Source organism: Siniperca chuatsi, linkage group LG2, assembly GCF_020085105.1.
Source record: "Siniperca chuatsi isolate FFG_IHB_CAS linkage group LG2, ASM2008510v1, whole genome shotgun sequence".
In the NCBI taxonomy this organism is placed as follows: domain Eukaryota; kingdom Metazoa; phylum Chordata; class Actinopteri; order Centrarchiformes; family Sinipercidae; genus Siniperca; species Siniperca chuatsi.
Window position 1 is genome coordinate 34,523,083 of NC_058043.1, and position 17,904 is coordinate 34,540,986.

The 17,904-nt window shown below is 40.0% G+C and overlaps 1 protein-coding gene across 4 annotated transcripts in view; it reads right to left on the reverse strand.

The window, feature by feature from the left end:
* Positions 1 to 17,904, reverse strand: part of epha8 (eph receptor A8) — a 135,330-nt gene that overhangs the window by 61,199 nt on the left and 56,227 nt on the right. For all 4 annotated transcript variants that reach the window (XM_044174814.1, XM_044174804.1, XM_044174795.1 and 1 more), the window contains exons 3-5: positions 13,976 to 14,029; positions 12,449 to 12,592; positions 8,720 to 8,869 (exon numbers count right to left, since the gene is read on the reverse strand). In XM_044174814.1, coding sequence (XP_044030749.1) covers positions 8,720 to 8,869; positions 12,449 to 12,592; positions 13,976 to 14,029 — 348 coding nt within the window. The remainder of the gene's footprint in view (positions 1 to 8,719; positions 8,870 to 12,448; positions 12,593 to 13,975; positions 14,030 to 17,904) is intronic.

Genomic DNA, 17,904 nt, shown 5'->3' on the forward strand with positions numbered 1-17,904 from the left:
CAAGTAATTGGGAAATCAAGTTTTTTTGGTTTTCTTTAATTGTTTCTTCTAATGTTTGGAGTTTTTCTTTTATAATACATTTATCTGAATTAATTAGATTTACTGGTATGTCTTTGTACATATTTTTATGTGCTGTCCAGATGTCACCATTTTGGATGGGTAGTGCTTGTGGTTGCTTTGTGTTGAAGTTGTTCCACATATCCCAGAATTGATTTTGATTGATGGCATTTTCAATATCTTCACGTTTCATGTGGATATAATATTGTTTTTTGTTCCTTATTGTATGTTTATATTTGTTTAAAATTTCATTGTACCTAGTGCGTAAGGCTGGGTTGTTTGGTTGGTGATGTTTTTCATTTGCTATTTTTTTCAGGTCTTTTCTGATGGTCTTGTATTCTTGATCAAACTAATTTTTTCAGCAGTTTGCTTTTTAACAGGCTTCCATTTTTGTTTTAAAATGTTAGCTTTAATAGCTGCCTTATGAAATATCATATTGATATCATCAGTGGCCTTTTTTACACCATCTCTGGTAGGGACATTGATTTTGGTTATTTACTGATATGTCATTCATCAGATCAAGTAAGTTCAAGGTCATGGTGAATTTGTCTCCACTGTCTTGGGCTCATCTGTAAGTAGGATTTATTTTATACAATTTACTGTACCACCCACAGCAGCATATCTCTGCTGCTGTGGGTGGGTAGGGGGACAGGGAGCAGGTGTCGCCACATATCTCTGCTGCTGATGCTGTACAGGTGGTTGGTGGGCAGGGGCTAAGGACGGGGAAGGTGACCTCCTCTGGTTGTGCTTCAAAGTGGTGAGGTTGTGGGCGCGTGATGAGTGGGAGGTCCAGGTTGAGCTGTTGTGTCTCCTCACAGCAGGGGGGATGTTCCTGGAGTGGTGATGGAGAGGAGGAGGTCTGGGATGGTCTCTAAAGCTCCTAGTAGAGGAGCTGGTGGGGGCATTGTGTCCCAGAGCTGTGTCTTTGAGGGTGTTTGCAAATATCTTCACCCTTTCTCTGTGTAGATGGTGTCCATCATAGAGGTCCCAGGTGCCAATGGTTGGGTCGAGGCCCAGGTGGACGTTGGGTAAGGTGGCACATCCTCTTCTGATCTCCATATTAATGCCATGGATGACATGAGGAGGGGTGTCTGTCCTAGGCAGCAGGGTGGAGACCACAATGCGGGTGTCAGGGAACTCCTTACTGGCCTGTTTCGCAATCTTCCTCAATGCCTCAGTAGTGTCTTTACAAAGGCTGTGTATTTGTTCCTGTGTGGATCACCAGGCATTGAGGGCTCTTAAGGGTCTCCTTTTTCAAAAGCTTCATTGCCTGACCTGTGGTGCTGCAGCATCTAGAGAGCACTTTCTTACCAGGAAAAAGCCTATTTGTGTCCAGGAATTTCCCATTAGAGTCAGCTAGCAGGACCACTTGTGGGACTTCCTGTTCAGGCTGAGTGGAGGGAACCTGGCATGGGCAGAGCTGGCTGTTGGTAGCTGTCTGTGCTAACAGAGACAAGGCAGGGGTTTGAGACACTGGCAAGGAGAGTCTGTGTCTCAGTACTTGTCATTGTGGGGACTGATGAGAGTTGGTCTGTCAGGTGTTGGACTTGTGTGTGTTGCCTGGTGAAGCTCCTTTCTCTATTCTCAGCATCCTCCTTTACTTTGGCTAACTATGCACGGAGCACACTGTTCTCCTGTTTGAGTGCCTCTAGACTTCTAGACCTCTGAGGTCAGATGCCAAGGCCTAGTTGTCTCTCTTTAGCTGCTGGAGCTCCTCTTTAAGCTGCTGTAGAGTGTTGTCTGGGTGGTCAGACAGGCTGGCTTGTGTCAGCTCTTTGAATTCAGCAAAGTCCAGCTCCAGCAGGGCCATACCCTCCTTCAGCTGGTTGGTGGTGCTGGTCGGTGTAGGAGGAGCAGAGATGGACAAGATGGTGGGGTTCCCTAGTGGGCTCTCATCATCTTCACTGTCAGAGGGGACATTAATCCTCTTGATGTCCATCTCAGCTTTCAACAGGGGAAATGCCTCTTGAAAGGACTCCAGGTGTGCTTCATTCCCTTGGACCATGACCTTTCCTTTGGTTTAGTATGTCATGGTAACCATCTGCCTCCTGAGCCGATGCCCTCACTGGATACTCTGTGCAGCAATTATGCACAGAGTATCTTTCCAGAGGTAGATGGAATCAGTGAAGAATATGAGGTTGTTCTTCTTCCTTCCTTTCTTTTTGTTGGGCGTGGTCCGTGAAGAGGACCTCTGGTTTTTCATGAAGAGTCTTCTCTTTGTGTTTCTCCCTAGCTGTTCAACTTTTACATTTAGCAGGATACTGAATCTCCTTGCTCTCTACTCTGAGAGCTGTGCTGTGTTGCCTTCTGATCAGTTTCCATGGCGACAACTTGTTTACTCCAAGGGGAGCTAGGCTAACAATATACTTTGCAAGCTTTTCTAGCCTACATACACAAACTGAACTATGCACAGTTTACCAGATATATTCAGAATCAGAATCAGAAAAACTTTATTGATCCCCGAGGAGAATATTACAGCTGCTCACTATCACGTCAGTGCACACAGAAATAGAAGTACTAAGCAAAAAGTATAATAGACTATAATATAGGCAAGATAAATGAAGTACCAAGTGGGTATAAGTATAAAATTAAAATAAGTGTGCAAGTGTACAATGTGGATTACCGGTTGATGATAACTATGTACGGTATAATAAACAATGTAATAATATAAGTAATAAGTAGAAGTGCATGTACTGTCAAGTTAAGTGTAGCTTATTAAGATCATTATGAGACGGTGGATATTGCACAGCAGTAATAGAAGTATGAATAAATATCAATAAAATAAACTGAAAACAGAGTATATTGCACTGGAGTATTAAACAGAGAATATCCAACAATATTACCAACAAGGATCCTTTAATTATTCTTCTTGTCAAGGTTCTGTGCTTGGACCGATTCTATTCACCTTATATATGCTTCCTTTAGGCAAAATTATTAGGAAACACTCCATAAACTTTCATTGGTATGCAGATGATACCCAATTATATCTATCGATCAAGCCAGGTGAAACTAATCAATTAGCTAAACTTCAAGCATGCCTTAAGGACATAAAAACCTCTGACAAAACTGAAGTTATTGTACTTGGCCCCAGACACCTCCGAGATACATTATCTAAAGATATAGTTACTCTAGATGGCATTGCCCTGGCCTACAGCACCAACGTAAGGAAACTCTGAGTTATCTTTGATCAGGATACAGTGGTGTGAAAAAGTGATTGCCCCCTAAACCTAATAACTGGTTGGGCCACCCTTAGCAGAAACAACTGCAATCAAGTGTTTGCAATAACTTGCAATGAGTCTTTTACAGCGCTGTGGAGGAATTTTGGCCCACTCATCTTTGCAGAATTGTTGTAATTCAGCCACATTGGAGGGTTTTCGAGCATGAACTGCCTTTTTAAGGTCATGCCACAGCATCTCAATAGGATTCAGGTCAGAACTTTGACTAGGCCACTCCAAAGTCTTCATTTTGTTCTTCTTCAGCCATTCAGAGGTGGACTTGCTGGTTTTGGATCATTGTCCTGCTGCAGAACCCAAGTTCACTTCAGCTTGAGGTCATGAACAGATGGCCGGACATTCTCCTTCAGGAGTTTTTGGTAGACAGCAAAATTCATGGTTCCATTTATCACAGCAAGTTTTCCAGGTCCCGAAGCAGCAAAACAGCCCCAGACTATCACACTACCACCACCATATTTTACTGTTGGTATGATGTTCTTTTTCTGAAATGCGGTATTACTTTTACGCCAGATGTAATGGGACACAAACCTTCCAAAAAGTTCAACTTTTGTCTTGTCAGTCCACAGAGTATTTTCCCAAAAGTCTTGGTCTTGGTCTCAGGTGTGATAACACAGTTATGTTTTAACAGGTGGGGCCCAACCAGTTATTAGGTTTAGGGGGTAATCACTTTTTCACACAGGGCCATGTAGGTTTAGATTTAGTTTTCCCTTAATAATAACAACCTTCATTTAAAAACTGCATTTTGTGTTTACTTGTGTTATCTTTGACTAATGCTTAAATTTGTTTGATGATCTGAAACATTTAAGTGTGACAAACATGCAAAAAAAAAAAGAACTCAGGAAGGGAGCAAACACTTTTGCACACCACTGTATGTCCTTTAACTCCCACATGAAATAAACTTCAAGGACTGAAATCTCTCATGTGAAACAACCAAAACTGTTCTAACTTTGGCAGTATATGTACGACCCCATTACTCATAGTAAGAAGATGATTGAGAAAAGTTTTTAGGGCCTGTAATTGATGCTTTTTGTTGTGAAATACTGGATGGATTTCCCTTTTCCAACCTCTAAAAAATATTTAAATGTTCAATGTTCTATGGTGGAAAGGCTCACAATTTATGACAACAAGAAAATGCTTTTTTGGCGGGGTTGTAATGCAATAAGGGAAGCACTGCCCTAAGTCAGAAGGCAACTGCATGTTAAATGGCACTTTGCTGGCTTTATTATGATCGATAGTGGTGAAGTACATAGTAAATGTACTTTCAGTACTGTACACAGTATACAGTACACAGGATACATGGGCATATTGCATATTTATGAAACCTCTGTGTATGTTACTGGACTTACTAGGCAACTTACTAGAGTTTGGAAAGTTCTCGTACTTTTTCATACTAAAAGCTCATACAGTGGTTGCCGCAGTGGTTCCTAAACAAAAAGGTGGAACAGTGTGAACACAGCCTTAATTTAATCTCTGGACTGGTGTTTGGTGTTGTGCTTTGGCAGCAGTCATTTATCAACTGCTCCGCTTCCAACAACAACATAGAAACATGGATGTTTTTACATTTTTATATGCTTGTTTTTCATAACATATCACATCACGACTATCTTATTAACACCCAGAAACTGATTCAAAACATTATTTGCAAAGTTTGTTGTGAAAGCATATGAAAATATAGTACAGCTTTTTTTGCAGGCAGTAAGACTTATTAACATCTAGGGTCACAAATGCAGAACAAGTCTAGTTGTTTCTAATTGCCTTTTTAACAACTACCTGTAATTACCATGGGCTGATAAGTGTTGATATATGGTTATTAGGCAGATCTACAGTGTGTCCATAAATGCATATACAGCATGTTGTATTTTGAAATTGATAGCCATGGCATAAAAGCTATTTTCTATAATATGACAATAAAATTCTAGATACTGAACTTTGAAGAAAAACAAAGAGACAGGACACAATACGATAAATATGACAAATTAGGGAATAGGCTATTGTTGGTTGTTTATTATCTCCTTATTGTCTCAGCCAACATCTAACTTTAAAGAAATAAGGCTGAATTTGCTGGGCTACTGTCATTAATTTTGCTACCATCCCAAAAAAAGTCACACTAAACTTAGCTATCTTAAGATCTATGTGCTGGTTAAACTATCTGACTAGCTGACTTAAGGCCTGGTCACACCAGAAAGTGGTAGAGCGAAATTAATCTGTGCATCTTTGTTAAATATTTGATCCTAAAAGCTTGGTAATGTAGTGACTACTTGTAGGGCTAGAATTGCTGTAGCTGGCAAGCTAACCATTAACTTGCTAACTGGCTGGGCTAACGCTAGTCAATCACAATAGCTCCTGGAGATTCCTTCTATGTTCTCCATACTGTTCTGTTTACTTCCCCCTGTCATTTTGTTCAGCATTGTACACCATTTTGTTGAGTAAAAGGTTATCAAAGAGGGAAGATAAAGCTATCTGAGCTAATGAGCTTCCTAACAGTCAAAATTGTTAGCGCTTTAGCTTAGCTCAGTCACTAACATGATGTCCCGTACACAGTTAATTCAAAAGACATATTTGTACCATCGACTCCTGTCTCATAACTTTCTGTAAACGATTATTCTTTTGTGGAGGAGTTAATATCCTGAAAGAGGCAGTTAAGTAAAAGTGAATGGTGGAACACAGCTAATAAGCTTGCTTCATTTTGGACTTTCCGGCTCTCCGTCCCCTCAAAGGTTACAACTGCCAAAATTGCTAGTGCAAATTTGCAGGTCAAAATTCACCAAAGTTGAACTCCATGAAAAATTGCGTGCATTTACTTTGCCACCACAAGCAAATCCACTAATTGCTGCGATTCCATTGGAATGAATTAAAATCGCAGCAAAATGTTTGCATTTTAAATGCTAGTGCAGCTACAATCAAAGTACCTGCTACACCTATAGCTCTATTGTAATGATTAATTTTGTAATTTGTAATGATAGCTGTTATTCAGTTTGTGTTCACACATTACAGTCTGTCCTGTTTTCAGCCCTTTCTAATGAGATTCCACAAGTGGCAGAAAGGAAAGAAACAGGCCGATGGTGAGGCTGATACTAGAATACTGTTTGCACAGGATGGATTTTGTATTTCTCCTAAATGTGAAAGATGAGAGTATGCTGATATACAGGAAGCACAGATCTGGTATGTTTTCATGTGTATGTGTTTTAAAGGAGCAGTCTCTACATGCTGAAACAACATTACTGCTGCTCAATTTGTAGCGTTGTTTACAAACTGATGGACTGATTAGATTTTTCACTGTCAAACTGACTCACCAAGGTCCTGACACATCAACACTGTGCTAATTAGACAGCTAATTATGAGTTTTGCGGATTGTTCTGGCTATTATGGAGATGTTTTTGTTGCTATTTCATGTAAATGCCAGGAATTAATATGTTCTGTAATCAAAATCACCAGTTGTCATTTAAGTTGCCTCAGGCATTTTCTTTCCCTGCACTGTTTGCTAACATTTGTCAGTTGGGCACACACTGTATGGTTTCAGCTCTTTTGATGTAATTTTTCCTTGGGAAAATCATACTTATTTATCACAATTCATTGTTCTTAACAATGGCAGCACAGTGGCAGTGATATTGGTTGATAAACTGAAAAATGAAAGAATATACTATAGCTGTCTGTAACATAGTAAAAGTGCTGCACATGTGACTATCTAATTTCGCAAAAACTGAATTGAATGTCCTGAATTGGATCATTCTTTCACATTTTAACTGTGAGAACTATCATCATTTGCAGGGATCAGAGAAAAAAGAATGAAAAAATATGGTGAGATAAGATAAAATAAAACATATGCAAGGTAAGATAAGGTTACTGTCAGCCTTAAAGATGTGTGAAATGTTCACTAAAATCACATTATTTTCAGATTTATAGTAGGTATGTAAACATGCTACATGATAATAATTTGAAGTAAATAGAATAGAAAATAACATCAACATCCCTACCATCCTAACATGCAGGTTTCCATCAGAAAAGCTGAACAACCTCAGGACGTAAGGGTTGCTATACAGTTATGTGCATGGATATATGTGCAGACATCTGCAGCTGAAACCTGTTTGACTTCAGGTTGGGCCGGGATTCTCTGTAGTGATTGGGTCCAAATGCAATACAGAAAAACTAAAGGGTACTCAAACTGTTATTTTTAAAATTCAATCTAAAGCCATTGACAGCTGATGTTTTAACTTGTGATAAAAGATCATTTTTAACAACAAATGTCTGCATACATTCTGGTGAAGCTGCTGTGACATGTTCCTTCATTACCATGAACACACAGATTGTAGAATTACAGATTCACAATCCTGCTGTTTTAAACACTCAACAGTGCACAAAATGTATTAATCTGCAGCTAAAATCGGCCCAAAAATGCACTATTTCTTCTTGTTTGAGTAAAGTTTGCTAAAAACTACAGTGCCATGCTGTTTTATGAAATTACTGAACCTTTTTCAAAAAGTTTTTTTCACTGCTTTTAAAGATTTATGTCTTCAGAAGGAACCAATGGGCTTGGGGTTCAGAGCCGCAGACTGTGTAGGGAAATCACACAGACGGACCAACATGTTGTTTTGGGTTATTTCTTCAGAATCTGTTGACAATGTAATACGTTTAAAGCAACACCACCCTTATCCTTTAAACAAACACACAAAAAGAAGTCTTCGTAACATTACAATTCTACAAAACTACAGCTATAACAATAAGTTTTGTATGGTACTGTAGTTGTCTTTTCAATTTAGTGGCAGCCTATAGACAATTCACAATCTTTTAGGCCAAATATACTTGTTTTATACTTAAACTAAATGTTCTGCAGTTGAACTAATAAATCAAGCATTGCAGAACAGCCATTGTCAATCAGGTTTTTTGTAGAATGTTCACCCTTTGGCACTACAGTAGGAACAAAAGAGGAAAAGATTCAAGTAAAAGGTTAATGGCAAAACCACTGTACCAACAAAACCACAACCTAATTTTAGTTTTTGTGTTTCCTATAGCTAACTCAGAATGAATGTGTAGTAATTCAAAGACAGTGTACAATGAATTATACTGTGTCGTTCACATCTTCATCTTTGTAACAATGTAAGGTATCAATAAAACAGTAGCTCCACTATCCAGTATCAAATTTGAATCTGTTATCAATATCAAAGTATTTCCCATGATACTGAACTGAGGCCTGCTGTTTGTTTTCTTTTACAGATCTGCAGAACCGAGCACAAAACAGAAACTCTACACAATAAAACTCTCCAGGGCTGTGGATGTTTCCAACTTGTCTTGAACTCCTGTGGAGGTGTACGTGCTAAGAATTAGAATTAACTTATGATCCAAAGTGAGATACTGCTTCAAAGAGCCTGGACTGACATTAACCTGTTGTATCAATCAGCATTTGTGCCATTGTTTAGTGTTGTTGCTCATACCTCAGTGTTGAGCTTAAGTCTGCGGACTCCCAGGTCCACCCCCGTGAAGCTCTCGTCAGCAGCGATGGTGTCAATCTTAAAGAACTGGTTCTCCCGTATGGCCGAGCCTACCGCTCTGTCAGACTCGTAGTAGTATAGGTTGAAGGTTTCCTGTAGAACAAACAAGGGTAGTATGAGTATTATATGTGTGTTCATTGTGTTACAAAATGAGTAATATATTGTTACCCAATATCAAAAAAAGCCAAGAGTAAATGCAACCAAGAAGCATTAAAGATGGACTAAAACCACCTCAGGAGGTGGTTTGAAACTTATTCTTGTCAGATGTTAGAAAGGTGTAAATGCTTCTGACTGTCCAAGAGGCATACAGTATATGTAATAGTGTAACTATGGCAGTAAGCAATCTGTTGGAAGTAGCCACTAACAAGGTCTTACCCCTGTGATAATGGCAGCTGAAGTCGCACTGAAAGTGTTAGGAAGACAAACAAAAAGATGCAAACTGATGTTGTATTTCCATTTATCTTAACAGTGTAACCAATAAATGATCTGTATCGGTCAGGAAGTGGCATGGTCTTGAGCCTGTGAGAACGAGCAAAACTTTTGTCTCATTCATAGTCCACCATTGCAAGTCATCCATGTGTTTGTGTTAGTTTATAGATAGTTGTTAGCTAGCTAGCTAAAAGGGTTAATAGATCAAATGGAGTTGCTGAAACTAAACTGCCAAAGTTATTCTTCTTCTGGTGTTTTTGAGCCATTATTGTATCAAACAGCTTCCCTGAAAACCAAAGTGGACTGCAATCAGATTTTGTGACATTGGAAATTACAAAAGTAAATGGGGCCTATTTCGTTTTCACCGGCATTTAACATCTAATAAGCAACATTAGCAACATTAGTAACAGTATTTCATTAGGTCAGCATTGTATTTTGATTCTGTGAATAAGGCAAAATGACAAACTGAGCTAGTGCAATGGAAAGTATTGATGCAAATTAGCCTTCAACACTGACAACCAGAATCCAATATCTAACTGAGACCATGGAAAAGTCCATGTGAGTAAAGTCTTTATTTATAGTTTACGTTTTTTATATTTAGCTGTGATCAAACCCTTTTGCGCATCTTAAAGTAAGTTAAACGCAAGGTTGCGTAAACTCAACCTTAAAAGAGCACTCCACCGATTTAGCATTGCTAATCCTATAACATTGTTGCACTCACTATGATCAGTTTAAAAAAAGACCAAAATTGAAGCAGCAGAACCAGAGATATCATTCCATACATTCTTCTTCCTTGTACCTTGGCACTTACATTACCCACAATGCAACTTGGGTGAAAAGTTATGCAGTCATCACGACAGCACATAAATATATAACTTTCCGACTAAACAAAATTACACCCAAACTTCACAAGAACAGGTTTTTTCAACTTTTTTGGGTCAGTTTCACATCTACTTTCCCCAAAAGGTCTGTCAGGTCTGTATTTGGCCATTCAAATGAACTCACATCCCAGACTTAGAGTTGCTACAGGTTCTCATTTTCTCAGTTTTTGAATGGTGATAATTATTTATGCCTAATATACTGTACATACTGCGAGGCTAAGCGCTTAAGTGTTAGCATGCACACCCCAGAGCTATCTACCAGATACAGACACAGATTATTTGGTGCCATTGCTCTTTTCACACTATAGGTAAAGTGAGCAGTATGTCAAACTCCCCAAAAGTCCTTAAAAGTAATTATTGTAGTTTCCTAATTGTTTAGGAAAAATTAGTTTCCTAATTGTTTATAATCATTGTGAGTCTTTGAACTCTGTGAACGGCCCCAGCCCCAGCTGGGAGTTGAGGACGCCATCATCTTCCTGCTGAACCGCATCCACACCCACCTGGACAAGCCGGCAAGCACGGTGAGGATCATGTTTTTTGACTTCTCCAGTGCTTTCAACACCATCCGGCCAGCCCTGCTGGGTGAGAAGCTGGCAGCGATGCAGGTGGATGCCCCCTCGTGTCCTGGATTGTGGACTACCTGACTGGCAGACAACAGCATGTGCATCTGCAGCACTGTGTGTCGGACAGCGTGGTCAGCAACACTGGGGCCCCTCAGGGGACTGTCCTCTCTCCCTTCCTCTTCACCATCTACACCACAGACTTCAGCTACCACACAGAGTCCTGCCACCTTCAGAAGTTTTCTGATGACTCTGCTGTGGTGGGATGTATCAGCGGTGGTGAGGAGTCTGAGTATAGGGCTGTGGTGGGGAACTTTGTCTCATGGTGCGAGCAGAACCATCTGCAGCTCAAAGTGACAAAGTCTAAGAAGCTGGTTGTGGATCTATGGAGGGCCAAGGCACCAGTGATCCCGGTTTCCATCCAGGGGGTCAGTGTGGACATTGTAGAGGATAAATAAACAATAAACTGGACTGGGCTAAGAACATTCAAGCTGTTTGTAGGAAGGGCCAGAGCCGCCTCTGTTTCCTGAGGAGGCTGAGGTCCTTCAACATCTGCCGGACAATGCTGAAGATGTTTTATGAGTCTGTGGTGGCCAGTGCTGTCCTGTATGCTGTTGCATGCTGGGGCAGCAGGCTGAGGGCAGCAGGCTGAGGGTAGCGGACGCTAACAGACTCAACAAACTGATCCGTAAGGCTGGTGACATTATGGGGGTGGAGCTGGACTCTCTGGCGGTGGTGTCAGAGAGGAGGATGCTGGCCAAACTACATGCCATCTTGGACAGCGTCTCCCACCCGCTCCATGACGTGCTGGTCAAGCAAAGGAGCACCTTCAGCGGAAGACTCATCCCCCCAAAATGCACCACAGAGCGCCACAGGAAGTCATTCCTGCCTGTGGCCATCAGACTCTTTAACTCCTCCCTCTAAGTGTCAGTCTGTATGACCCGAAGTCACTAAACTGGACATTGATCATTACATCTCTGCAATACTTGAAATAATTGTGCAATATACTCTTTTCAGTGTAAAATTCCCTATTTATTGATATTTATTCATACTTCTATTACTGCTGTGCAAAATCCTCCATCTCATAATCATCTTAATAGCTACACTTAACTTGATAGTACTACTTACTACATATATTATTACATTATATTATTATACCGTACATATCATCAACTGGTAAATCCACTTTGTACTTTACACTTATTTTAATTTTAATTTTATACTTATACCCACTTGGTACTTAATTTATTTTCTGACCTGTATTATAGTGTATTATATATTGATTTGCTCAGTACTTCTGTTCCTGTGTGCACTGACGTGACAGTGAGCCGCTGTAACAAAAGTTACAGAGTTTCCCCTCGAGGATCAATAAAGTATTTCTGATTCTGATTCTGAAATAGACTTCATCTCAGATTGTGATTTTTAAATGCTAATGGTATACTCGAACAGAATATGAGTGCATGTAAAGCTAGGGTAGGTAACATTGGAGAAACTAGTAACACATTTTCATGTGTGACGAGTGCATGTGCAGATTGTGTGCAGGTAGGCCGGCGATGGGCTTATTACAGGCCTGCGACAGCCACAGATACCAGATTTGTTTCATTCTTTTTCAGAACATTTGATTTATTGATTTCTGAAAGAGAATTTCAACAAATGAAAAAACAAGAAATGCTTCTGAAATACATTACCTACCCTAGCTTTAAGAACTCTATTTTACAGCTGTCTCCTTCTCCCATACAGTTCTATCCTCATTCACCCTCTCCCTCCCCTCGCTTTCCCACCCTCTCCTCTCTGAGTGTTACCTTGCAGGTGCCCAGTACTCCAGGCATGCTGTTGCAGTCTCTCAGGGTGAACTTGACCTCGATGTAGATCCTCCTTGCTCCTTCTCGAGGGATCCAGCCCGTCCTCAGCCAGTTGTTCTGGCTGGGGCTCATCACGTTACAGACCTGATTCAGAGTAAGTGTTATAATCAGCAACTCTAGCAGCACCATACATCATCAATAAAAACAAACATTGTAGTCTTTCAAGGGGCTATGTGTTTCCCTCAGATTTTTGGAGAGATGTCATTTGTCCTCCCTCCTCTGTGGTGCTCTATTTGTTTTGAAGAGCAGAGCAGCTGGTAGTAGCTCTTCACAACAGCTAATCTGTATTTAGATGATGTGGACATGAAGATGAACCTGCACTGGTAGACTGGTTGAAATGTGTTACTCGCAAATCATAAAGTGTTTCCTGGTTTGTGCTGTAAAGCAATATAACATATTTTTAACCAACCCAGTATCACACAATGTGAAATGCAGCGTAGGTGGTAGACACTGACAGTCCAGTCAGCATTTGTCTGGTTGCTTTATTGAAATCATGGGAATATTTTATGTGGACGTTACTTGTTGATGGTAGAATGCTCCACATAGCATCTGTAACACTGGTTTAGCATTTTAGAAATACACAAGTTACATGCCCTTCCCATCCATTTGGATGGCAGCATATAGACCAGACTGGCTATTGTCAGGGTCGTAGCTCCACTGACGACACTGAGCTCATGTCCTTTGTATTTTTCTGGGAATTTGCTGGTTTTAGCAACTTGACTGGAGTTTATGTCCTGCAATTAAAAACCACCACTTGGTTGATATTTTATAGGCTGGTTCTAGTATTGTGTGTGTGTGTGTGTGTGTGTGTGTGTGTGTTTTACCACTTTTAAATGAATAGCTAAATCATTAGTTAATCAAGTGTTTTCGCATTTTAGCAAAAATGTGTGCCTGCACACCAGTGCTGAAACGCTGGAATTGAGATGGGATTTCTCACTCAACAATATTATAAAGAGTTCGGTCTAGACCTGCTCTATAGGAAAAGTGCAATGAGATAACTTCTGTTGTGAATTGGTGCTATATAAATAAAATTGAATTGAATTCAATTGAATTTCTCACCAAATACACCCCCTGTTACTGAGGATAAAAACTGCAAACACTGGGCATATTTTTGTTGTATATATGTAAAGAAACAAAACCACCTTCTCAAAACCACAAGTCATAAATACTGAAGTACAACCCTGAAAAATCACTAAATAAAGTTGTCTCAACTTTTATACACCAGCAGGAATTGTTTTATAATCTTTATTTTTTATTATTTAATGAAAGTTATTACCATATAAGCTAACAAACATAAAAGAATACCTTGTGATAAATTATCCACAGTTTGTGTTTTAAAATGAATGAATTAATTCAATTTACGTTGAGAAAACACCCAGTTTTACCTGGGACCAAAGTGATATATTCTTCTAATAATTACTTGTAATAAAACATTCAACCCAATCGCACACTGAGAACATTACACACCTGGTATGTGTGGATAGGACTGAAGTACTCGTCCATCTCGTTAATGGCATCCCACTGTGCAGAGAGAAAGAAAGAGAGAGGGGGAAATATTATTGGGTCAGTCACATGTTCACACGTCTCCACGTTTTTCAGATTCATATGCAGCCAATCATTCAGCTGCTGTCTATATTTCCCACATGATCGTCTGTGCCTACGCGTCTCCCTAACCACATCGGAAGATTATTAGCTTTGACTTCAAATGAAACATGTGATGACTCCTGTCACACAGGCGGCAGTCATGCTAGTGTGGCAGGTGTATGGTATGCTATATTTGAATCTCTCAGAAGACAAACAGTATGGTTTAAGTTTCCAGATGATTGGTGGTGATTTCAAACCTCATTATGTGTATGACTGAGTTGGAGTCATGCACACTTTGACAGTCAAAAATAAACTGTAGAAATTGTATTTTTGCATAAGGTTAAAAATCCACCTTCACATTCACTTTCTCATACTCTTTGTCTAAAAGCTTCATTCTAAAATCTTACTAAACACTGTTAAACTGGGATTAATTCTGGATTTAAATATGCTGATGCATTCCGCTCCAGCGTTAGCACATGCAATCATGTGTTCTACATTTCAGCATGTTGGAATTTTCCTTTAGCGACATGCCCATCATACATGTGATTACATGTGTATATTGTGATTAGCTGTACTCCCAAAGACCTCTATCTACAGATGGGGAGCCCAGAAAATGCCCAGATTTCATGTAGTAGGACGCACAGGAAGATTACATTTAAAATTCAGATTCATTTGAATGCATCAGTGTGTATGAACGCCGGCACACATTTGCAGTGTAGTACAAGATGATTGATAACAATCTCCTTTCCATGTACAGATCCCAACCCCACTCAACATACCTGTCAGTCTATTTTTGCTCCAGTGTTCACAAACAGTACAAACGTAAACAAAGCATTTACATATGCATGGATTTGCATTTCATTTTGTGTAGATAGACTAGAAACAGTGTAGTAAGTTATCACTTTAACTGAACAAATTGGATACATCCATGCTACATTTTCTTAATGGTCTTTGTCTTTGGGACAATGTCTGTAAAAGTCAAAGGTCAAAGTTATTTTAGAAAGTTTGCTCAAAGACACGTGTTTGAAATTACTTCTGTTCAGGTTTTTAGCCATGATAGCTGTGCAGCTCCGAGGATGGCAATGTCAGTCTGTTGGTCGGCCACCACTTTGGTCCAGACTGAAACATCTCAACAACTATTGGATGGATTGCCATGAGATTTTGTACAGACATTCACAGTCCCCAGAAGAAGAATCGCAGGGACGCAGGTGATCCCTGACTTTTCCTCGAGCACCATCATGAGGTACACATCTGTGGTTTTGTGTAAAAAGTCTCATCAACTATTGGATGGATTACTGTGAAATTTGTTTCAGACATTCATGTTCTCAGGATGAATTGGAACAACTTAACATTTGTTTTTATCTAGCACCATCAACAGGTAAAACATTTTAAATTGTCCAGTACTTTACATTTATTTCCAAATACCTGCAAAACTAATGAAGTTGTCATGGCTAATAATACAATATAAAAAATATCAGAAAGAACCAGATTTAAAAACTTATTTATTTAGTTATTTAGTACATTAGAAGTAACCCGCCGCAGCTCAGCCAGAGAGGAAATAAGGATGTTCTGTCAACTGGTTTATTCATAGTCACATGGAGACTCAGTTGCAGGGTGTCAAAAGTTCATGCAAACAGCTTGACCCAAACTACAGCGGCTCACTAGGAGTTTGAGAGCAGCTTTCTTCCTTCTCTACTCCTGTTGAAACAGGATGTTTGCATGTGACCTAAAGGTCATTCAAACGGATAAAACAATAGGATATCAGTTAATAAAAGAAACAAAGATTTATTTTACAAAAGGGAAAGCGGAGTGAGATTATTTCTGTGATGCTTTCATTGGCTGGACTTTTCATATGGGTCTACTGATGCAAAACACTGCCAAACCTTTTTTTTGTCGTAACCTGCCAACGTTTAAGTCTGAGCAGTATATTGGATTCAGTTTGATCATCTAAAACCCAGAGGAATTACAGTTAGAGTGTCTTTAGCGTCCGTAATGTGACATATTTCCAAGTGAAATTGAACATGTGGGAGGGTTACGTTTTGAGAGAGATTTAATGAAATTGTCCAGGGATTTGATTGGGTCATTCAAAAGCGGGCGTGTTGTAGCGAGCATGCGTGAGTTGGAGCTGTAGAGGACTACTGGCCTTCACCTACACCTCCCTCACCAATGTTGTTACATCAGGAGGTGGAGGATGCAGGAGAAATAAAGAAATTAGAGCACAACCACGCTCTTTTGGAAATGTAAACAATGTTTATGCCCAGTGACACTGAAACACACACCTCTACACCCATTATATCGCTCTACTCAATTCTACAACCCACAAGCTAATGGTCTCTAAGACAGCAGGGGGCAGCTGGTCGCCCCACAATCACATTTGATTGGATAACTTTATGTATACTCCCCCAAGTGGAGGATGAGTCATCAAAACATTTCAGTGTTTGACTGTAAAAGACTGATTTTCATATATGTCAAAAATCATAATTTTTGACATATGTTTGGCATATACCAAGAGATAACAGAACGATTGGGAATTACTTGGAAAATGTATTTTTTATTTCACTGGGTCTTTAGTGGTAACCTCACCCTGCAATAAAAGGCTTTTCTCTTCTCAAGTAATATTCTATTAGTTTGCAAATTACAATGATCTCTGTGTTATGTACCACCTCACATATTTTTAACATAAATTACATCATATTAAAGGAACTCTCTGATTTTACTTATGAAGATCTGATTTTCTTGACTTAGATTTAGTCGTCGTGAAGCCTGTGTCTTGTGTGGCTCTGGAGGAGCTTTCTTTAGTCTGAGAAAATAACCCCCATGATGTCATCAGACTGAAAAAAACAAAGCCTGCACTGCAGACTGGGGGCAGTATTTGAAGATGTAGGCATTTACCAGTCAGGGAAGATCTAATGAAAGATAACTTGCTTTATAGGAAATGTAGGATCCAGCACCTCTGAAGCTTGAACCGTATTACGGACTAAAAGTCAGAATACCGCAGCCTCAACTGCTTCAACTTTGACCATCTGTCACTCGCAAGTCCCATACTTCATGGAAGTGTAATACTAAAGCACCTGAACACCCCTTTAAGAAAGTTAAAGTCTGCCATTAAATTGTGTTTTTAAGATGTGGAGGGGGGACCCCCAAACCAGCTTTTTACCTAGGGCCCCAAAAACACTAAGGCCAGCCCTGTGTGTTAATGTAAAGCAGGCCGCTGCAGGATAAGAGAATGGTACTCCTTTCCTGGATTTAAAAAAAGCAATAATGAAAAAGAAACATCTCAGTGGACGTAAACAGAACCAGTGACTCACTCAGTGCCAAACTATATGACTTCCTCCCTCCCTCCACCTCTACCAGGTGAAAAGCAATTCTCCCAGTCTCCCTCCTTCAGATGAGCTGGAGCGAGGATTACAGGTTAAGGTGTGCTGGGTTTTGAAAATTGGTATTCATCAGATCCAAAACTGGTACTTTCTGGAATCATTGACGCAATAACTTTCAACCTTCAACAATATACTGCATTGATTATTTTGTCTCAGTGTAAGCATAGCCAATTTGTATGCATGTATAAATGAATAAACGCATGTGTGTTTAACCCCAGTGTTACCCATGATCCTCCGGGGCTGCGGATTCTTGTGCGAGTGGCGGAGTAATTGAAAGGGAAAGTGTCAACCCCGAGAAGCTTTGGGCCACGCCCAGCTGAACTCGGCTACGGATAACACGACTGGGCTTTACACGGAAGCCCTCCAACTCCTCTCCTCAGCCCCAACTCACCCTGCTCCCCCCTCGCTCCCCCAACACACACACTCCCCAAGGCA